Source organism: Nansenia antarctica (assembly GCF_963989245.1).
Source record: "Nansenia antarctica genome assembly, chromosome: 2".
Lineage (NCBI taxonomy): Eukaryota > Metazoa > Chordata > Actinopteri > Argentiniformes > Microstomatidae > Nansenia > Nansenia antarctica.
Genome location: NC_137675.1, coordinates 82428243 through 82452215, shown reverse-complemented (window position 1 = coordinate 82452215; position 23973 = coordinate 82428243). Strand labels below are relative to the sequence as shown.

Genomic DNA, 23973 nt, shown 5'->3' with positions numbered 1-23973 from the left:
ATCGACATCAGGCAATGGGTCTTTTGAGAGATCTTTGAAGAAGGATTCTCATGTTGACAAGTGTTATCTAAAATGCACGTGCGTGTGTGACAAACCAGTTGCAACTCGCAGCGTCTCTGAGGATTCTGCTCATGTGACGGAATGCTGCTTGTCCTACACCAGGGGTGCGTTCGTCAACTCGCTCTGAGATCGCACACTGTTTTCAACGTCATAGAGCGACCAAGTAATTTGATTGGACGAGAGGCATTCCATGAGTGTTGATCAGATTTCCAGAGCTGATTTCCAGAGCACTCTTTCCGCTGATTTAAGTCACTCTCAGTCGAAGTGACTCTCTGGAGTCTGTCTAAGCAGTCCACTCTTCTGCATAACTGTATTGCCCTGTCCTGTGTAACTGAAATGGAAATGATTGGTTTACTCAAAAGCTTTTTAAGCAGGAATGTTGAATTTCTAAGAGTACAGGACCAACTTCATTGTCCCCATGCAGGAAGCCGTAGACATTTGTTAACCCAACAACAACTCTCAAATGTGTCTCCTTCCTAGAAAGCCATTGCTTTGGAGTTTACAGTGGCTGCTTGGTGCCCTTAAGAGTGCCTTCTTTCAGCGTTGTCCGCTGTGTAATCGCCTAGGCCCATACAGCGTCTGTCGTGTGGCCCAGTTTGCCTGGTGTGGAGTCCCCATGGCCTAGCCTGCTTTTTATTTTATTATGGGTGAAAACCAAACAGGCAAGATCCCTCAACTCCCTCCTGACTGCTGCGGCCTTGTTTGAATTGCTTGTCACACGCCCCTCAGACTCACACTTACGGTTCTTTGTCTTCTGTCGCATACAGAGATAGTAATGAGGAACCCTGTGCGTCTTATGTCTACACTGGAAGTGTGTGCGCTTGTCGTCCCCCCCCCCCCCCCCCCCCATCCCTAGTGGCCAGGAGACTAGGTTGTGTTGTGTGTGGTGGTTGTTCTGGCACATTCCTCAAGGAAGAAGCAGAAACCTGTCAGTTCAGCCTCCAGCGGGTCTCTCTGTTCTTGCTTTCTCTGTCTCAGAGAGGCAGTATGCTACATACGCACAGTGCAGGGCGTTTATGTCAGTGCTGGTAAGTTCCAAAATGGCCACCGACTCTCGGGAGATACGAGGGACTAGTGTCCAACTGTCACACAGGTATTCCGATTATTTTATCCCATTCCTTTACTCCATCCCCTTTCCCCCGCTCTGTTTACAGGTTCACCAACATTCCACATCGTCATTGTGTGTGTCTGTCAAATCAGCATTCTTCTGGGGATAACAGTTGTCAGTTGTTAGCACGACATAGCCTTGAGTCATGGAATCTGACCGGCCGGACCTTGGATACATAGAATGCATCGAAGCCACACCTGTACTTGTAGAAGCCAAGTCATCATCTGCTGATTCACTCTGACCAATGTCGTCCATGTTTTTAAAATATTTGAGGACCAGTTCGATAGGCAGGTAGTCTTGTTTTTGCAGGATTGTGACTTGAGTAAAGTGACCCTTCTCCTCCTGGCCGGCAGCTTATTAGATGGATCTCGGGCACCAAGATTTATGAGGTCTTGCTGTCCGAGCCACAATCCTGGAGTCCTTTCCATTCCAAATTGATACACCACCTTCCCTTAACTCCCTATCGAGTGGGCCCTCCCTCCTTTCTATACAAAGCTATAATTGTAGGCTGTAACTTTCTTGGCTTGACAAATTACAAATACACCTATTCTCTCAGTCCCTTTCCGCTTCATTTACTGGTTCAGCGACATATTCCACATCATTGTATGTGTCACAGTCAAATCAGCATTCTTAACATAACACAGAGATGATACTAGTCAATTGTTAAGCATGACATAACCTTCATGTTATGGAGTCTGATCTTGGGTGGGTATGAATCCATATTAAGAATGCAGCGATTCCACACCTGTACTTGTAGAAGCAGTCTTCTGCTGGTTCACTGTGACCAATGTCCTCCATGTTTTTAATATTTGAGGGCCCCATTCGATAGGCAGGTAGTCTCGTTTTCGCAGGATTGTGAAGAGAGTAAAATGACCCTTCTTCTCCTGGGCTTATTAAATGGTCATCAGGCAGCTTTATGCAGTCTTGGAGCTCTCTGTATGATGGAAGCTACCATTTGATAGAATGTTCCAGTGTACTGGTAGGAGAGAGTGCTTCCCTGCCAAAAGGTAAACTGAGTCAGGTTAGGAGACCAATGGGGGTATTCCGTCAACGGTGCCTAATCTAAGCAACCAGGCCAGCCCACAACAGCTCGGTTCCGCTCTGTAGTGTAATTGAAGCCTGTGTGTCGCAGGGGTTCATGTAGCAGTACCTGGGAGCTCGTCCAGTAAATGTATTGTATTTGGGTGCGTGTGTGGTGGTGAGGTAACCTGCAACCTGTGGTAAGGTAACCTCAGTCCACCGATCCCTCCTAAGTAACCCCACCCAGGTCCTTGCCCAGCTTTGATATGCAACAGCTCTGCTCCGTAGAAACAGACGGAGCACAACACAGGCGTGGTGCCACAACACTCGCGTCCCTCGAGTGGACCTGGACAGTATGGGCCTGGATACTGTTGGCCAGGGTAGTGTTGGATAATGGGGGAAAAAACCCTCCTTTGTAGAGTCGGAAGGAGCTCTGGATGCTGGATGGATCTGCTTTGTTCTGTGAGTTGAGTCATACGTTTGTCATTGGAGACTGCTGCTTTAGTAGTAGCATAGTACACTTGGACAGTATTTGAAAGCCAGTCAGTTAAGACTGCTAGTGGCTTTCACTCTGCTGGTGGCTTTCACTGTGATACTTTGTGCGTCTCTGCTTCCGATTTTTTTCTGCCAAGGGCGCCAATCTTCTTATGAAAGGTGGTGTTTCGTTAGAAAAAATGTAGGCTGGACATGCGTTAGAGAAATGAATAGCCTATAGCGCATGCTGTCATGTGACTCCAAACCCACACTCTTCTCTCAGTTCCCCTGCCTCTTAACGACCGGTTTGTCCATCAAGGGCTTTTATCAGACCAACCTAAACGTGTAGAGGCCTGGTATGATGGAGGGACCCAGTTAAAGTGAAGGTCGTCATTCCTCATTCCTGCTTTGGCTTGATGACGGCATTAACGCACGTGAATTTGAGTCCTTATCTTTGACTCCTTATCTTTGACTTGCATTTCAATAACAGACATTCCTCCTGCAGGCAAAACCACCCGCACGTTTAGCTGTGTTGCTCATTCCACGAATGCACGTTCCTTACAATTTGTACCTAGTTGTAAAGGTGACCAATGAGGCTTTCCAACAATATACAATACCATTTGGTATTATTAAAGGGGAGGAATAATCGCCCAAAATAACATTTCAGAACTTTTTTTGAGGAGTTTATTTTCCTTTTGACGTTGATGGAATACCCCCTGGTGCCACCAGCAGCCTTGTTGTGATGTCACCATCGGGTGTTCGTGATCTTAGAATTATAAGGTTCTATCTCCGTTTAGGGCAGTTCAGAGATATTGAGCGTCAAAGTTTTTACATTCCATTATGTTTTGTGAGATGGAACCTTTGTATTTTAGGAATTACTAACTCAAAAATGCCAACATTTTAAAAAGAACACCACACAGGCATTAATAAACACCTTACTGAGATAAGAATGTAACGTTAACAAAATACAAATGGCTAGCTAACGATAGAAGGCTAACTTTGGTACTAACATTACTAAGTGCAGTACAGATACAGTACAGATAACTACTAACGTTAGCTTTGTCAGCCTATTTTGCAAGCTGTTAGCCCCTTTCACACAGTTCCCTCTAAATTAAATGGAATCGCAACCCAGGTCCGCCAGTGATTTTCGCCGTTTAATGAGCTAAATGCCTGAAAAATATGATGATGAATACATATAAAACTGAGGTATGATATATGGCAGTCTCAGGCGCCTGTCACGTCTCCAGTAGCTACATTAGAACTTTTCATCATTTGATACATATAAGGATCTTGTAACTTCGCAAACAATGGCAACATTTAAATAGTTTACTCTATGTTCAACTGGAAAAGGTAGTGACAGAAGATTTTCGTGTTTTGATTTCGCTGGGAGTTCGTTAAAAATGCCTTTCCACCAAAGAACCGTGGAGCCGCGCCGTGTGAGCAGGCTGAGGGTCATACAATATTTCTATATTAAAGGCAACGCCGCGGCAGTTGAACATAGAGTAAACTATTTCAATTCTGCCATTGTTTGCGAAGTTACAAGATCCTTACATCCCGTCAAGATCCTTGATGATATAAATATGCTGATAAATACATATAAAACGGCACATATATGGCACTCACGCGCCTGTCACGTCTCCAGTACATTAGAACTTCGCATCCTTTGATACATATGACGTGATGTAAGGATCTGTAACTTCGCCGCGGCAGTTGAACATAGTTGAACACAACTATTTCAATTTTGCCATTGTTTGCCAAGTTACAAGATCCTTACATCCCGCCATATGTATCAAAGGATGCGAAGTTCTAATGTACTGGAGACGTGACAGGCGCGTGAGACTGCCATATATATCATACCTCCGTTTTATATGTATTTATCATATTTTATGATATATGGCAGATATATGGTATATGTGTTGAGCTTGGGTGCACATGGATCGCGTGTATATTATTATTATTATTTTATTATTATTTTTCGCGCCCCCCCTGCAGTACCCCCCACGCCCCACAGTTTGGGAAACACTGTACTAGCTTATATTAAAGCTGCACTGTTGCGCATTTCATGAGAAGTTTTCAGTCTAGTTTCTTATACAACATATGTGTATGTTTACATGTGAACATGTAAAGATACTTTATTTGCACTTAATTATACATTCATATTTTCGTTTTTGCACAAACAACTCACTAAAATTGACTATTGCATAACTGATTTGGAGGAAAAAAATCCACCTCTACCCCCCCATTCGGTACCATGCCATATCGTGGCTTTTGCTTAAATGACACCACTGGTCTCGTAGCCTATTGGAGTGTGTGTGTGTGAGTGAGGGAGAGTGAGAGGGAGAGCTTTTGTGAGCCCGCATGTATGATGTGTCTCTTTCTGGTACCCCAATAATCTTTAATTTAATTAATTAATTAATCTTTTTTGGCTCTCCGTCTCCGACTGCCCTAGCAGGATCCGGATCTCATATCCTTCTCACCTTTTTCACCCCGACCTGTTTTCATGCCTGACACAGGCATTAATAAACACCTAATGGATCAGATTATGTAAAAAAACAAAATTGACAAAAATGGAGATAGAACCTTATAATTCTAACGTCACATGTTGTTCTGTCTTGTATAGTCTGTCTTCCATGTTTTGTTTGATGTGACACAGTTCTGCTTTTTCCCCACAATGTATTTAACACGTTTAGGGTCATGGAAGTGTTTTGAAACCTGGGCTCAAACTCTCTTCGTTGCGAGTGTGCTTTGTTGTTGTGTTGTCGAGTCTCTTCCCTGCTGACATCTGTCCCCCTTGTCTTCAACAGAGTTGTGTTCCCTGCAATGAGAGAGTGTTTCCTGAAGGCAGACGTTTAATCCTTTCCCGTCCAATCGTGAAGATGGACCCTCAGGTGTGCCCGCCTCCTCTGACCAGCAGCCAATCACTGATGAGCGTTCTGAATTCGGAGAAGTCCCCAGTAGCTCAAGGTAGCTCAACCTTCAAGCCCGGCCACTCACGGAACGGCAGCACGGGCTCCTCCCGCACCTCCAGACAGGTACCTTGGTTTAGTCGACTGAATTAAATGGACCGCACTTATATATAGCGCCTTATCCTAAAGCTCTTTACAATGGCCTCTCATTCACCTATTGACACACCACCATCCCATCACCACACATTCACACACCAATGGCGGCAAGCTACCATGCAAGGCGCCGGCCCGCTCATTGGGAGCAATTTGGGGTTCAGTGTCTTGCCCAAAGACACCTTCACACGTGGCCAGCCGGGGATCGAACCGCTGACCTTTGCGATCCGACTCCACCTCCTGTGCCACAGTCGCCCCCTCTTTAATTAATGACCTTATTCGACTTACTTATTATTTAAGATAATAAGTAAGAGTCATCAGCCATTGGAGTACAACCATACCCACTCAAAATGGTTGATAAAAAATAAAATAAAAAAATAAAATACTCTCCAGGAAGGCACTGAGTGTGATGTCCACATCTGTGTTTTTTTATTATTATTTGTTATTATATGTATACATATGTATGTATTATGATATGTTTTTAGGGCATTTCTGCTTTATGGGATTGAGACAGTAGAGATTGACAGGCAGGATGGGTGAGAGAGGAGGGATGACATGTGATTACATGACATGCTCCTTAGCATGTGAGCTACCCCCCCCCCCCGTCTGTGTTTGAACCCCTCTCTCACTCTCTGTCTCTCTCTCTGTCTCTCTCCACCTGTAGAACTCCAGACACTGGGAGGTGATCGAGGACCTGCAGCTGCAGATGGACCAGGGTCTGGGGCCGGGCGTGGTCGCCATGGACAACAACATCCCGGGCATCTGCGAAGGCTACCTCATGAAGAGGAGGAAGTACCCTCTCAAAGGATGGCACAAGGTAGTAATGGGAGGACATTGTTGGGGAGGGAGGGAGACAGCCATTATGGGGCCACAGTGCGGTCATAATGGGGCACAGTGTCCACAGTTTCACCGCTGGGGCTTAGGTTCACCATTGGGGCCCAGTTCGGGCATTGTAGTACAGGGCTGCCATTGTGGCTCAGTTTCACCATAGGGGCACAGTAAGGGTATTGAGCATAGAGCCGCCATTGTGTTTCAGTTTCACCCTGTTTCTCGTGTCTAACACTGTTGCTGTTTGGTCTCCCAGAGGTACTTCATGTTGGAGAAGGGGATGCTCAAGTACTCTAAGGCACAGCAAGACGTAAGTAGCCACACAAAGACCCACCCCCCCCCCTACACACCAAAATCAACTGGTGGAGGTAATAATAATAATAAATGCCTTTTAGCTGATGATTTTATCCAAAGTGACTTACACTGCAGTGAGTGCATACATGTTTCAATATTATGGTCCCCGTGGGATATTTTCGCAACTAAAAAAGAAAGCCCAAATGGGAAATGTTTGTTGTAGACAAGACATTGGCGAAGACACCCATATACAATTTATTTCTTCGGATTTTGATTCCGGAGTTGGCCATTGAGGTCAAGGTAAAACAAACATTTTTAATCCTAATCCAATCAAAATCCAACAGCTGGGGGCCATTCCACTAAAGTGGATTAGTATATCGGCGATTGAAATAAATCAGGCGATCAGGCAACTCGGGATTGGAATTCAAGCCTCAGGTGATTCCTCGAACGAGGATCAGGCTTGTGTCATCAGTGTTCACAGAACACCGGCTTAGAAATCCTCTATGGGCGTGTGCACGCCGACATAAAGAGCCCCGAAGAGTCGATCTGTCGAAATGAAGATACTCCACTCTGCAGGGGTTCTACATTTGCGCAGCATTCCGAATTATTGATCTTTATGAAGACGGAAAAATAAGATGTAAAATAGTGCAATACTGCCGCAATTAACAAGGCGAGGGAAATGGTTTGGCAAGAAATTGCTGACCGATTAAATGCGTAGGTCATACTAGCCCCAGTTATTGTTATATGTTCATATTTTAATAAATTAATATTTACTACTGTGGTGATAGCAGCAGCAGGCTACAAGCAGTCATATTGTCACAATGGCCTAGTGGTATCGACCGCTGCCATAGTTTTTATTCGTCATTTTAAATCAGTGGTTCGAATCAGACACACTTTTTACTGCATTTCGTTGTCTGAATCTAATCTAAAATCTCATCTAAAAAAGTATGTAGGCTATAAAATTATGGTGCAGGCTAATTTACAAGAACTGACACGATTACAATGGTGTTTGAAGCCTTTGCATGAAGGTTTCGGTTAAATGTAAAAAAATAAAATAAAAAAATATTCAAGTCTCGAACTCGCAACCTTTGGAACTCTAGCTGGTTGCCTTAACCACTGCGCCAGCCAGACCGCTGTGTCTAAAGCAATGCAAGTTAATAGACACCTATTTATTTTATTTAATTTTTTACACTTTTTAATTTATTTATCTATCGATCTATCACACTTTCAAAATATCAGGTTATCTATCGATCGGTCACACTTTCAAATTATCAAATTATCTATCTATCACACAGTCAAAATATCTATCTATCTATCTCGTAAAAAGTGGGAACTAATATTTCCTAAAAGACACTTGATGGAACTGTCGTTCGGGATATAGTTTCCGCCTGTGAGACAATTTTGACGCACGCATTACTTTAGCCAGCCTCTTAGCCTGCTTGCGACCAGAATAACTCGGGAGGCTATGTTGCATAGCAACCAAACAGCGAATTATTTGAGCCACATTGATGGACCCGAACGCAAGATAAAATTATCGCCGATTAGAACTTTATCGCGGATTAGAAGATAATCGAGCTTCGCGGAATCGGCCCCTGGGCTGACGATAAGACAAGGGTTGGCTCTTATTTGAGTACACATCCGATATCTACTTCCACCAGCCTCCGTTGACACACACACACACACACTAGCAAACACACAACATCCATGTGTCGAGATGTCCTTGAGCACTGTCACTGACCCCCTAATAGCTCCAGGGTCGCGGTCTATGGCTGACCCCTTGCCTAGAGCATAAAATACCAAATTCCAACTATTGACTGACAAGTCAATAAAAACACTCACAATCTTTCAGTGAGGCGAGAGGTTACAAGGTGCTGTGGTTTCTCCACCTGTCAGATCCAACGAGGGAAGCTGCACGGGTGTCTGGACGTTAGTCTGGCTGTGATGTCCATCAACAAGAAGTCCAAACGCATCGACCTGGATGCCGGGGACAACCTCTACCACATCAAGGTATGGATCGGGTCTTCTCCCTCAAAACCCAGATAGAGTAGTGAGCTGCTCCGAGCTGTTTCATGGGAAGTACATCTATTGCAGAATGCAGAACAGGGGGAGAGGCTGGTGGAGGTAGACATCGGAGGATGGCGCCCACTGTAATGCATCTTCCCATTTCTGCTTCCGCTGATGTAGATCCTATAAAGGGTTGTAGATTACATAAATGTTTTTTTCTGCATTATTACTGATGTGGTGTATAACTTGTTAACAGTAAATGTTTAAAAGCTAATCTGACCGACACCTGCACCGACACATTATTGACAGTTTCTGGGATCGTTTGTGGACCGTTGACTGGGGTAGTGGTGGTCTAGGGGATACTAGTGAGTTGAACTGGTGATTCGGAAGGCCATAAGTTCGAATCCCGCCTGGAACACCACCACTAGTGTGCCCTTGAGTAAGGCAAGTTACTCCAGGGAGAGACTGTCCCTGTAATCTCCAATTGTAAATCGCTTTGGATTTTCTTTTTTAAAAGCATCTGCTAAATGGTAACGTTATTATTAAATGATGTTTCCCCTCTGTCAGGCTAAGAGTCACGACCTGTTCTACATCTGGCTGACCAAGCTGTGCGCTCACCGGGTCTTCAAGAAGAACGAGGCCATGAGCGTGCACCACGGCGTCCTGCACGCCCTCTCCCTGGGGAACCCGTCTCTGCCCTCCATGGCCAGCCTGGCCCAGAGGAGCAGCACCCTGCCGGGCGTGGTGAGTAGGCGCTTTGGGCGTTTGCAGACTTTTTTTCACTATTGTTATTATAATTTTTATATACCCCCCCCAAAAAAAAAAAAGACAAAGAAAGAGAAACATACAATAACAAAGATCACAAACATAGACACACACAACCTGCATACATTTTGGATTGAATAAAATAAAAATAAATAAAAAACTTTCGCGACACTCACGCACCGATATATTGCAAGAAATGCGCTCACATGCTGTGCTGATAGACAATAGAATATCTACTTATTTAGATAGTTTACAACCATGTTTGTTTCATTTCAAACCTTTTATACTCGTAAAGGATTAGGATTTAGGATAAAGCAGTCATCATACCCAACATTAAATACGCACAAGCCATTATTGACATGAATAGAGATGTTACTCACCACCATGTAGGCCTATCCTTTATGTTGAAAAGCTTACAGCAAAAGCAAAAAGACATGTCCCGTTTTTGAGAGTACACAAGCCACTTTCTTTCTATTTTTTCCCCATTTGGTAGTTTTCAGAGAAATAAAGTTTCACTAAAGTTTCTGTTCTCATTATTTGTAGGATAACTAAATCCAGGTTTCATCTTTGGGGGACCTCTTCTAATGATCACTTCTGTAACTGTAGAGATATGTACCGGCCAATTTACCAGGATCATCATACATGACATATCTAACACCGTAGGCTCGTCTTGCGTTCCATCACTCTCAGCCCTGCTGCTGCTCTGAGTAGCTCCATCTTCCGCCTCCGTATCCTCTACTTCGCCACTCCTGACCATCATCACCTGGGGCTGGGCAGCCCCACTGCTGCCGGTGTAGCTGTTGTCCTCCTCCACCTCCGAGACATCATCTTTGCCCCTCAGGGGGGGCTGTGCCGTGCTACTACTAGCATTGCTAGTGCTAGCAGTAACTTTAGCTTCTTCGGTGCTAACGGGAGCCTCAATTGTTTTTAGAAATGTTTCGAACGAACCTCTAAGCGAGGCCCTGAAGCCTTCCTTTCTTTTATTTTTATTTATTTTTTCAGCACCCGATTAACATTTTCTTCCTCGGTCTCGTTCCCTCTGCATTTTGTCCGTTGCACTAAGCAGTCACTATGCACAACAAGTGTCAACACGCGCCCAAAATTCACGTTTCACGTAAGGTGTCATAGGGGGAAATTACTTTTTTCTGTTGCTAAGAATCTCCCTGTCCTACAGATATGCTAGATTTTAGATATATGATTGACTATGATTATCACATGTGTGAACATTTAGAAATGTATTAAAGGCAAAAATAATAATATGGTCCCTTGCCTGGCGCTTTGGAGGGCCTCGCCAGCCAGGGTACAAAAAAACAAAAAATAAAATAAAAAATTTGGCCTCACGCGAGGCCCTCCAAAGCGCGAGGCCCTGTGCCACCGCCCCAGCTAGCCCCCCCTTAAAGCGGCCCTGTGTGTGGGTGGGGGGGGGGGGGGTCTACGCTGCTACACACAGTGAAACAAATCAACGATGTTCAAATGCAACCAGACACCCACGCCCCCCCGTCTCTTTATGGAAACCATATCTTTACCATCTGTGTCTCACCAAAGTGCATGGGAGACTAAATCTCATTCAGAATTAAACAGACTGACTGACTTAAACTGACAGTTGTGTTGTCCTCTCTTTCTCTCTCTCTCTCCCTCCCTCCCTCCTTCCTGGACCCAGTATGGCCACTACACCAGCTCCTTCCAGGGCACAGCCGAGCCCAGGGCTCCGTTAGCCACCGCCCCCGAGGCCAACAGCAAGGTGTCTGCATGGCTGCAACAGACCCATGACACGGACTCCTGCTCCCAGGGTGAGGACATACACACACCTGCATGCATACGCACACACACCAACATAGGCATACCAAGAGAGCGAGTGAGACTTTTCTAAAGTGACTGTAGCAATGAATATCCATCTCTACTCTGAGCCTCCTCCCCTCCTCTCCTCCTCTCCTCTCCTCCTCTCCTCTCCTCTCCTCCTTTCCTCCTCTCTGATCACCCTAATCACACTTCCTGTGTGTTCCCTCCAGAGCTGGCTCGCTGCCAGCTGGAGCTGTCAGAGTTGGGTCAGCTGGTCCAGAGACTCCATTGGCTGGACGGAGGCATGCCAATCTCTGACACTGAACTGGAGCGGCGTATCAATATGCAGGTGAGGTCACGCCCTCATCATGCATCACATTTTTTTTTTTTTAATTTTTTTATTTAATTTGAACCAATGATTTCTTTAGGTATGATATTGGTTGTGTACCAGCTGGACTGAGATGTTGTTTGAGTGTGTGCTGCATTTGTGCTGCTGTTGTGGTGGTAGTGGTGGTTCAGGCTGGTGGTGGTGGTGGAGGAGGAGGAGGTGGTGGTGGTTCAGGCTGGTGTATTCATTGTTCTCCTCTTCTAGGATCTCACCCTGGAGAAGCCCAAAAAGAAGATGGCAGGGAAGGTATTCGGTCACTCTCGCACCCTGTCCAGAGTGGAGGCCCTCGGCATGGTAACCCCACCACCCTCCACTCTCGCAAGACATCACACATCAGAGCATTTCACAAATCTCCAGATCATTACTAGCAAGTGTGTGTTGATTGATTTTTATTTGAGTAAAAAGTACAGACAGTACATCCCAAAGGATGGCACGTAAAAGCATACTGAAACACTTGTTTCCAACGTGGTCCTCGTTGGTAGACAAGAACATACAAAAACAATACACCAAGAAACATACAAAGAGCATACGACACACAAGAACATACACCATACAATCAGAAAACAGTTTGTCATTCTTTACACAAAAGTGCTGCGTATCAGTGTGTTTGGGTAGGAGTGTGTATGACTATGCGTGTGTGTGTAAACATATAATAATAATAATACTTTTTATTTGTATGGCGCCTTTCATAACACCCAAGGACACCTTGTGTAGGCTAGGTGTACGTATTGTATAGTTGTGACATTGTCTAGTTACTGTAACTCTGCTAACAAGACAATTCTGTCCTCCACCTCCTCTTCTCTCTCTTTGTCTGTCTCTCCCCCCCCACCCTCCCCTCCCCCAGTTTCCGTCCAGCCACATGAGCATGTCCACGTCTAACCTGGGTGTGACTGGGTCCGTCCAGTCCATCCCAGACTACGTGTACTCCCAGCTGTCCAACCCCCCCGCCACCTCCCCCGAGGCCAAGAAGCTGCAGCAGGAAATCTGTGCCGTGTCCCACAGGCGTAAGAGAGGCGGGGGGGGAAGAAAGGGGTCGAGAGAGGGTCAGGTGGGGGAGAGAGGGTAGCTGGGGGAAGAGAGAGAGAGGGGGGGGGGGGACTCCAGGGCGTCTAACACAGCTCCTCTCGACGTCATATCTCTACAGTAGCTGCGACTGTCGTTTGGAAAGGTTTGGTTTGGTTTGAGCAACACCAGTTTGCTTCACCCTGGCTCGTGGTTTAGGTTTACATTTAGGTTTACATTTCTCCTTGTTACATTCTTCTTTGGGGGGGGGGGTGTGAGGCAGGAGAGTTTAGTCATTTTGCAGAAGCTCTTATCCAGAGCGACTTCTAAATAAGTACATTAGTCTAAAGCGAGTGAAACAACTTTACACAACACACTCATCGCAAGTAAGACTTTCTAGAAGAAGAAATGCCACAAGCAGTCACGAGGCCGAGACAAAGGAAAGACAACTATTTGTGTGTGTGTGTGTTAAGGTATGTTAACCAGTGGATATGAGGGGAGCGGACAGGGGGAGGAGGAGTCCAGGTGTAGTTCAACCCAGGGCTGTCTGATGTACAGACTCTATAGAGGCTAAAGGCTTTGGCATTCCACACAGGGCTACATGTCAGTCACATACACAGACGGTACGACTAGGTCCACTAGCAGGAGTGTTGGCCTGGGTAGACTAGGGGACAGGCTTCTGGGTAGACTAGGGGGACAGTGGTTCTGGTTCTGGTTCTGGTTAGACTGTAAATGACGCTGTGCCTCTCTCGTCTCCTCAGTCCACACGTCTCTGAAGTCGGTCCATGACAACCTGACCTTGGAGAGGGAGCGGGTCAGGCAAGCCTGGACCGGACCCGACCTGCGCCAGTCCACCTCCCGTCAGCTGGCTACGCTCTGTAGCACCCTGTCTGAGGTAGGACACACACACACACACACAGAAAGGGGGAAATAAGCAACAGTTTAGGAGGGGGTCGGGGTGGGGGTGAGACCTTTCTCCTGGTTTCATGTAAATCTTTTGGAAAAAGGCTGTGAAGCTCAAAAGGAGAAAAGTGAAGTGTTACAGTAGGGAGTCACCTGAACAAGCATCCGACTCGGACCGGAACAGCTGCTGGCCTCAACCAGATGAACAGGTAGAGGGAGAGAGAAAGAGAGTGAAAGAGGCCCAGCGAACAAAGGAAACGGTCACAACAACATTCAGTCAAACAGATAGCCTCTGTTTAAAAATACACTGCAGAGGTTTCCACATACCACACCCTTCCTTTCTTTCTTTCTTTCTCTCCCTCTCCTTACCTCCCTCCAACCCTCTCTGCCTGTTGGTACACCTCTGTGAAACTAGCCAGAACAGGTCGGAGCTGTTTTCAGGTTGTTTGGGGAATTTGCAGGAGCATGATACGGCCCCCGTCGTGGGCGGGGACGTCTCTGTCCCGACCTATCAGGACGCACGGCAACAAAAGCCTGTTTGTCTCGGAGACGTGTACAAACAGAGTTGTCGGTAGATTTCTCTCAGTGGAAAATGAAGTTGTACCACTCTGTGGCTAGCTTCTCCTGAAACACAACTGCTACCTGGTGACACAATAGCAGGGTGTTAGTGTGTGTGTGTGGTGTCAGACTGGTGTCAGTACTACCTGTCTTTTACCTGCACCAAACTACCGTGGTTTTCTTTTTATTAAAGAGCTGAATATAACAGTCACATGTCAACACGGAGCTTTCACTGTTCCTTGTAATGTATCATTTTCCTGCATGTTTTTAACTGAGAATGTGACTATGGGATAGAAGGCTTCTGTGCTTGTTGTGGGATGTGATGCTTGCTTGCATGGCACGCTAACTGTCTGGTGTCCGCCCGCCCAGGTTGATGTGCAGTCACGTCTGACCAAAGTTCACTCCATGTCTGTATCCTCTGACTCCACGGAGGAGTCCTTCAGCACAGTACGCCAGGTGTGTGTGTGTGTGTGTGTATGCGGCTGGCCATCTCTACGTTTATGTGCATGAAATACTGCATGCGTGTCTGTCTGTTTTCCTTCTTTTTTTTTGTTTTTGCCATTCTAAGAAGTCTGCTTCCAAGTACTGTTTCAAGTATTAAGTGTTACTTAATTGTCAAGAAGATTGACAGTCTCTCTCTTTCTCTCTCTCTCCACCCCGCCCCGCCCTCCTCTCAGACGACCCCCTCCATGCGTCGCCAGCCCCAGCGTACCCCCTCAGTGGCGGAGTCCATGGCGGAGTACTTTGACGCCAGCGAGGTGATCGTGTGTGAGACCTCGTCAGAGAACGAGGCGTCTGACGAGTCTGGCCTGAGTGACATCACCACCACGAGCACCTCAGAGCCTGACGAGGGTCATGGTGAGGGTCCCATTCCCACTCCCACTCCAGTGTCCTACTCCCACTCAGCACACGTTCACTACTCTGAACTGTGTCCCAATAGACCTATCGCTAAGCCACGCCCCAAAATAGAAATTGTCCAGTCATATCACAGCAAAAGTCACTACAGTGACTCGGACAAACAACTCGCTAATATCTGATGGTGAAAAGCTTCTAGACTAAATATTCTTGTCATCTTTAAATGAAAAAAAAGGTTTTTTGTCTTACTTACCGTATTTTCCGCACTATAAGGCGCACCGGATTATAAGGCGCACCTTCAATGAATGGCCTATTTTAGAACTGTTTTCATATACAGGGCGCACCGGATTATAAGGCGCATAGAATAGAATATAGAATACTGCAGTCAAACGTTTGACTGGGGTTGCGTTACGCCCAAGCTCCACCTACTGCGTTGCGTCACCTCTCCATCGGTGTTGTGTCAACTTCCCGTTGTCCATGCTCCACCTGAGCGTTGTCACCGTCAACGTTCTACCTGCTCCACTGTCAAAAATATATATTTTTCCACCTCAAGTATCAGCCGTTCGTCATCCATTTTTGCAACAAGCGTCAAGGACCTGCGGTGATTCACAGCTGACTCGCGTGAATAGCAATTCGCAATAGCTGCGACCACGAGATATAGAGTAGTTAGCTACAAGCATTTTCAATCTGGTATTATCTCTATTAGTGGATTAACCGCTGTGGTGATTTAACAGCTGATAAAAATACATCAAGTAGACTACAAACAGAGCAAAACAATAAAACAACACCAGAAAACAACCAATAGGCTATACAATTATAACCAATAACCAATATGTGACAGCTTCTGGTGAAATGTGCAACGTAATTTTTCAGTTTTTACACATGCTTAAACTACAGATTGTAAGCTTTCAAATGATGTGTCATACATTCAAATCAGAGAAAGATTGAACACGACAGGCGTATTTGAATGTTGGTTCACCTCAAACACTGAATGGGAGAAAAGTGACTCTGAACGCAGCCACAGCTACGAACGCTGCTAACAAAACACATCGCTACGAAGGTCTCAACTGTATTTTAATAACATGACAACATACTGGGAGAGCATCGACATGCTAAAAACACATAACTACACATAACTAGATGAACACACAGTTCTTGCTTTTGAACACGAGCTAAAACGAAAGTATGTTTACAAGTCAACCCTCCCTTACCGGTAGCCTCCGGCAAACGAGAATAATGAATCCAATACACAAATTATAAGTGTTTAGTGATCGTTAAACTGTTGTTTATTATATCGAGTGGGTACTTTAAAACTTCAAGTTGAAAGCACCAAGAAGGACCGCCTCGAAATTCATCGATGTTCATGTCCCATGCTAGCGCTGTTGCCTTCATTCGAATAGTGACTGTAGAGACGCTTCTACTTGCTGCTCTCTGTTCAACAACCCACTGTTCGAGTTTGTCCTCTAACTGTGGCCATCTCGCTTTGTTCCCTCGGAAACTCTGTTTAGTCTTCTTTACTTGGGGTCTTGTGGTGTGGGACTGTGAGTAAGCACATCAGTACCGGTGTTTACTGATTACCGTAATGCTGCAAGCGGTGCGGCTTTGTAGTTTACCAGTCGTACTGAAACATTTTGACAGAGCGCCTTGAGCGCCGTGTACAACCAGTATGGATCAACCAATTAACCAATTGATCCATATATAAGGCGCTCCGGATTCTAAGGCGCACTGTAGTTTTTTTTGAAAATTAAAGGCTTTTAAGTGCGCCTTATAGTGCGGAAAATACGGTACTTGTAAATCAGAGATTTGAACTCCCGCCATTGTAAATCATTGAATGTCATTCAGTCACGGTCGGTGAAGAATTTGAGCAAGCGTTGATTGTTTGTCTGAGTTTTCAAAGGGGGCGTGGCTTAGCGATGGGTCTATTCCTTACTTTTAATAATGATGCATTACATTTTCTAAAGTGCTTTTCATTATATAGGAGTCTCAAAGTGCATAAGATTTTAAAAAAGAAAAGAGAAAAGAAAGGTGGATATAACCTTATCAAAAAAGCAGGATTGCATCCTAAGGCTTTAACAGCCCCAACAGTCTGAACAGCCCTTAGAAATATGTGCGTTCTACCACCCAGTATCCTTACATTTTGGAAATCACATCAGGATAAGCTAGTATAAAGCAATTTTTTGCTGTTTTTCTGTGTACTAGACAGCCTAATTTACAAGTAGCTCCCTCTCGTAATCTTTGTGTGTAAGTATCAGATTTCAATTCTAAAGAGGGCCGGCTCTAAGAGTAGGTGAAATAGGAACAGCTGTCCTAGTCTTAATCAACATCCGTGAAACCAGTCCCAAATGCCTCTACCCCCCCCGGTAGTCACAGTCACCCAGGATTACCGCAACAGCGTCTCCAGCGCCCCGGACATGCCCTCCTCCGTGCCGGCCACGGGCCGCCGGACCACCATGCCCGCCCTGGGCGTGGACAACAGCCACATCGGCATCATGAACATCCTCTACAACAACATCGGCAAAGACCTGTCCCGCATCGCCATGCCCTCGGCCCTCAACGAGCCCGTGTGCCTGCTGCAGAGGATGAGTGAGGAGCTGGAGTACTCTGACCTGCTGGACAAGGCCAACCGCACAGAGGACCCCTTCGAGAGGATGGTGAGGTGGCCCTTAATGTGCCCGTATAAAAAAAATATATAGAAAAACTAGGGCCCCGTTGTTCAAAAAGTTTAATCCTGATCGGAATGATTCTTTTTTGCTAACCACGGTCAGATCGAGCTGGCTGATTTCCCCGATACGACTCGAAATCAGCCAGATAGATCTGATCCTGGATAGCATTTCTGATCCAGATTAAAAGTTTTGAACAACTGGAGCCGATGATGAGGTATGTGGTTTGTACCCGCTTATTTCACTTTGAAATCCGCTTGTTTCACTGTGAGAACAGGTTTCCTGACCCAAATGTCCACTCATGGTTTATGCTTATTTAAAACAATTTGCACTTGTAGTTTTTAAAGTAAATAAAACGTTTGAATGTTGTGGCCTTCTGTTAGCTAGCCTTTTTAGCAGAGTCAACGAGAACAGGGGTTTGTTTCGCTTGCGGTTGTGACATCAGTGTCGAAGAGGACGGCCGCTTTGGCCTGATGGTAGACACTTGGGTCTTTACAAATGGGAGACCCAGGTTTGAACCTCACCCCTTCACACAACCCCCTACGTGTCTCTCTCGTCCAGGTGTACATGGCCATCTTCTCCATCTCAGGCTACGCCTGGGCGTCATGGCGATACCGCTACAAGCCCTTCAACCCCGTCCTGGGAGAGACGTACGAGATCAACCGGGACGACCGAGGCTTCCGCTACGCCAGCGAGCAGGTAGCTACGCTGGGGGGTGTTCCATCAACTTCACTAAAGGAAAATCCAGAATAAATTTTGCTAAATCTTCTGAGACCCTAGTCCCAGTTCTCTTAGATTAGATTATAAACTAGTCCCAGTTCAGTTAGGTGAGATTATACCAGTTGAGTTCCTGGGGGGTATTCCGTCAACGTTGCTAAAGGAAAATCGAGTATTTTGATGAGTCTTGCGAGATTTATCATAAAATACAGGCTTATTTTGACATCTTATCAAAAATAAACCTTGATTTTCCTTTAGTGACGTTGATGGAATACCCCCCTGGTCCATATGGTTGTCAAATGGCTCCAACAAAAACTCTTGACTGTGTTGTTGACATGTCAGTTATTTGAAGATATAACAGTGTCTTGCGTACACAGGTGCTTGGCCAATATCGGCTTTCTAACCGTTCCATGTCTGTCTGTCTTGTCAGGTCAGCCACCACCCTCCCATCTCTGCCTGCCATGCCGAGTCTGACAACTTCACCTTCTGGCAAGGTACGACTGCTGTTAGACTGTTACCCTGCAGGCATCAACTCTTTTAGCCTATTAGCCTACAACATGTTATACATGTGATGGAATGATAACTATTCCTCTGTTAGCATGTTGTAGGTTAATAGGCTACCAGGCTATGAGGAAGTAATGTAGGCTAATGACTGTTCCTACATTAGCCTGTTAGCCTACAACATGTTGTGAAAATAATGGAAACTATTCCTCTGTTAGCATGTTAGCTTTACCAGAGTGTGAATTATACAATGACAATCGGGAATCATTACGTGATGTATGGATGTTTTGATACCCCCGACCAGATTTTACCCTTTTTGCGGGTGGGTCCAAGTCTCCCCCCCCCCCCTAATTTTAACCATGAGCTTTCCACATATAACATGTAGAGGCTAGGAATGGCTCTGAAATGTAATGGGAGTGAACCAAATCCTTCCAGATTGTTAAGTTAACCATACATGCTGCGCTTGTTCCACAGACCAGCGATGGAATTTTAAGTTCTGGGGCAAATCGGTCGAGATCCAATCCTCTTCCCCGGTCAATGCTGCTCTGCCTAAGTGAGTAACTCGTCGTTGTTGATGATGATGTTTGCTTTACTATGGGTGTGGGGACCACTGTAACAACATCGCTAAAGAATAATCCAAGCTTATTTTGATGTCTCGCTAGACTTAGCTAGCCTATCAAAATAAGCCTGGATTTTCCTTTAGCAATGTTGATGGAATACCCCCCTGGTCTTCTTGGGCCCCTTGGAAGCATGGGGATGTCTAGGAGCTTGTTTTAAAGGTTGTGTTAATGATATGAGCTTGTTTTAAAGGTTGTGTTAATGATATGAGCTTGTTTTAAAGGTTGTGTTAATGATGTTCAGATATGGAGAGCACCACGAGTATTGCATCTGTGTTTATATACGAAGACCACTAGCTAGTTGTGAAGGTGTTTGGTTATTGAGACTTCTAGCTGGCTGTAAAAGGTGTTGTGGTGTGTTTGGTTATGGAAATTACTAGCTGGTTGTAAAAAGTGGTGCGATTGGTTTGGTTGTGGAGACTACTGGCTGGTTGTAAAAGATGGTGTGGTGTGTCGTGTTTGCTTATGGAGACTTCTAGCTGGTTGTAAAAGATGGTGTGGTGTGTAGGGATGGGACGATTATCGTTTTTATCGTTAATCGCGATAAAAACACCCGCGATAACTTAATCGTGGAGAATTTTAATTATTTGAATAATCGTATGTTATGAATAAACTGTGTTTAACAAATGTCTGGCGCTATTTTTCAGCCTAGTCTACATTACTTTTGCAGTCAAGTTAGCGACTGTTACTGTAATATAATTGCAATTCCTCACATGAGCCACGCGCGAATATCCTCACAGAACCTGTCTATATTGCTATTGTTCAGCCTGCATGGGTAACGTTACTGTCAAGTCAGCCGTGTCAGTCAGTCACTAGGTAACGTATGCTAGCCTACTCACCATGGCTGGTGAAAAAATGGCCTTCCTTGTTATTACCAGGCAGTGACAGTCTATGGCTGCAAAAGGCACGGTCGCCCCTAAGCTTTAGCAGATATATTGTGGTTTACTTAATACTGTTCAGCACTTGAGGTTACATGCAATGCATGACTTGTGCTATAGGCTAAATACAATTATTAAAGCGGCAAGTAGCAAGTGTGCGCATCAAAGGCATTAGGCACGTAACATCCATGCTGTATAAACACATGACAACCGTCCGTTATTTCCCGAACTTTGCCCGAACCCCCTGCGAGGACCCGGGGAACAACGGTACGCTCCCCGCGGCTGCTATCAGACTGGCCGCGGGAGTGAGTGTTGAGGGAGTGAGTGTTGAGAGAGAGAGGAGACGGCAACCGTCGCTCGCCATAGACTGTATCCCTACTCGTCTCTCCTGAGCTCGGTTGTAACGTGAACCGTGGAATACGGGATATGTTAGATGCTTTACAGTAATTCCCCAAATGACCAGAAAAGGAAGTTAGATTTGTCGCTGGTCGCTTTTGACTAATTAAGTCGCCAAGGGGCTCTGGAAGTTGGCAACACTGGGAGTGCGTTCTTTAAACTTCCTTGGGTACGTTAATGAAAGGTGCTGATTGGCCGAAAAGGAATTGCTCTTTCTTAAGGACCCGGATTATGGCCAGAGATATGTGCCACTAGAATCTGAATTTGAATTACTGACTTAAAATGTCCTAAAAATACAACAAAATCTAAGTTAAAGTGATTACAGTGTGTTTTATTGGCATAAAAAATAAATAAATAAATAAACATTTTTATTTTATTTATTTTTTAAATTCTCGCGATAATATCGTGGATCGCGATTATTTTGCCCACGATAATCGTGACATTTTCTAATCGTCCCACCCCTAGTGGTGTGTCGTGTTTGCTTATGGAGACTTCTAGCTGGTTGTAAAAGGTGGTGTGTGTGTGTGTGTGTGTAGGTACGGAGATCACTATGAGTGGAACAAGGTGGTTACCTGCATCCACAACGTGCTGAGTCAGCAGAGGTGGCTGGAACACTACGGAGACGTGATCATCAAGAACAAGAACAGTGACGTCTGCACCGCCAAGATCACCTTCGTCAAGGTGAGCTCTCTCACACCACACACACACACTATGCTTTTCTCTCTCTGTCTCTGTCATTCTCACACACACACACACACACACACACACTATGCTTTTCTCTCTCTGTCCCTGTCATTCTCACTCACACACACTCTCTCTCTCTCTCACACACACACACACACCTTATGCTTTTCTCTCTCTGTCATTCTCACTCACACACACTCTCTCTCACTCACACACCACCTCTCTGCCTGCTGATACACCTCTGTGAAACTAGCCAGAACAGTTGGGAGGTGTGTAGGGTGTGTAGGGTGTAGGGTTCTTTGGGGCATCGTGGGCGGGGCCGTCTCTGTCCCCGGCCTATCAGGACGCGGCATGACCTGTATCTGGACGCAACTTTGAAGTGACTGACTTGCAGCTTTACACATCTCTGAAACATTCATTTATGTACTTGTGGTGATGGTGACATAAAAAAAACGTAATGCTTCAGTTTACACAGTATCTGGTTGAATAGCTATTTTTCAGTGGAAGTTGAGTTGATGTTTTGGAATAATCCCCCTCGTCCCCGTCCCCCCCCAGTCTCGGTACTGGAGCTCAGACAACAACAAGAACGAGGTCCGGGGGGTGGTTCTGGACCGGGCCGGAGAGGTGGTCCACAGGTTCGGGGGACTGTGGCATGAGGGCATTTTCTGCGACACCATGCCCACCCCACAATGCATCTGGAAACCGAGTGAGTTCAAGTGACTCTGTGACTTCTTCTGTTCTGAATAATATGTGAACAGTAATCTCTGTACCTCTAATCTAAACTATATTACTATAGAATGTTATCTCTAATCCTGTAACACCAATGTATTCTCTAAATTAACGTGTGGGTGGGTGTGGTGTGTCTGGTGTGTGTGGATAGATATTACTTAATCTGTACAAAGTGTTAATCTGCACTTGTTTCCACTAATCCAATTTGAGATGTAATTATATTTATGTGTATAATCTCCCCCCCCCCCAGCCGTCCAGCCCGAGGACCACGCCCAGTTCTGGGGCTTCTCCCGCTACGCCAGAGAGCTGAACGAGTTGACCCCCGAGCTGGAGGCCGTCCTGCCCCCCACAGACACACGCTACAGGCCTGACCAGAGGTCAGACCACCACACTGTACCATCCTCCTAGTTACAGCTGACCCTGTCTAATGCATTTGATGCAGCTTTACACAGTACATCTGGATCTAACTTGTTCACCTGGGGAGTATTCCATCAATGTCGCTGAGGGAAAATCCAGGTTTATATAAGTTTGATGAGCCTAGATTTTCCTTTAGCGACGTGTTCTATCCAGATCTGTGTTCAAATACTTGGCGCACTGTATTCCTAACCTCGCCCCTATCTGGCACTCCAGGCAGGCCCAAGCTCAAAATATTGAAAGAAATTCAAATTTCAACCTTTTTTCCTTACTGATTTATTGCCATGCAATCAACTTGTCACTCAGTTGTTGGAATTTGGTATTTTTGCTCTAGGCACAGGGTCAGCCATATTCGGCGCCCCTGGAGCAATTAGGGGTTAAGTGCCTTGCTCAAGGGCACATGTAAGCTCCCTTCTGAGGCGGGGCATATCTAACCTCTAGGCTGCCGCCGCTGACCGTTTTGACCCAGGTCGGATTTTTATGTCAATGAGACTACTCTGGATAAATAAAGGTTAAATGACACGTCTCTCTCTCTCTCACTCTCTCATTGGCTGTCCTAGGATCCTGGAAGGAGGAAGCTCGTCAGACGCCGATAAGAAGAAGGACGAGGTGGAGGAGAGGCAGAGAGACCGGAGGAAGGAGATGGCCAAGGCCGGAGAGGAGCACATTCCTCGCTTCTTCAGGTAGGTCCATCAGACGCTCCCCTCATACCCTAACCAACCGGGCTGTAACATCCACTTTACAACAGGAACATTTAGTGTTGGTGAGAGAGAGATCCTTGCTTTCTTCCACCTGTAGGAAGACCCTTTATAGCACTGAACATGTTTTGTTCACTCACTAACTGCCAAAGAATTCCAGAACTCTCACCACCTGGAGTGGCAGGTGTTTAAGTGGTATTTACCTAGCAACAATACTTCGATTGGCTACAAAATGAAGCATCATCATTTATGCGTTTTTGGTGAATAAAGTCACCCATGGCAACCTCGGGGGTTGGATGTGTAAACTGAACTCTTCTTCTCCTCTCAGCAAAACCGTGGATGATGCGGGGAAAGACACATGGGTGACCAACGGAACATACTGGAAGATCCGGGAAGAGCCCGGGTTCGCCAACACGGAAAACCTGGAACTGTGGTAGAACACTGAACACTGGCCTGGCCACTCCCCTGTCACTGGCCACGCCCCCATCTCACTGCACCACGCCCCAGAGACACTTACAGCCCAATGACTACCATCAACACTGATTATAAACTCCCTCAGCCTCAATGCAAAGGTCAATGGGG

The 23973-nt window shown here is 45.7% G+C and overlaps 1 protein-coding gene across 1 annotated transcript; it reads left to right on the top strand.

The window, feature by feature from the left end:
• Window positions 1-5538: 5538 nt before the first annotated feature.
• On the top strand, window positions 5539-23828 carry LOC308150755 (oxysterol-binding protein-related protein 7-like; the record flags this gene model as incomplete). The annotated part of the gene is made up of 21 exons (XM_080523552.1): window positions 5539-5694; window positions 6389-6538; window positions 6806-6859; window positions 8737-8850; window positions 9415-9591; window positions 11273-11402; window positions 11622-11740; window positions 11984-12073; window positions 12624-12783; window positions 13543-13676; window positions 14612-14704; window positions 14920-15100; window positions 17462-17748; window positions 18319-18456; window positions 18905-18968; window positions 19450-19528; window positions 21403-21547; window positions 22106-22256; window positions 22530-22656; window positions 23254-23376; window positions 23720-23828. The coding sequence occupies 21 exons, from the start codon at window positions 5539-5541 to the stop codon at window positions 23826-23828; spliced, it is 2781 nt and encodes a 926-aa protein (XP_080379678.1).
• Between the last annotated feature and the right edge of the window lie 145 nt (window positions 23829-23973).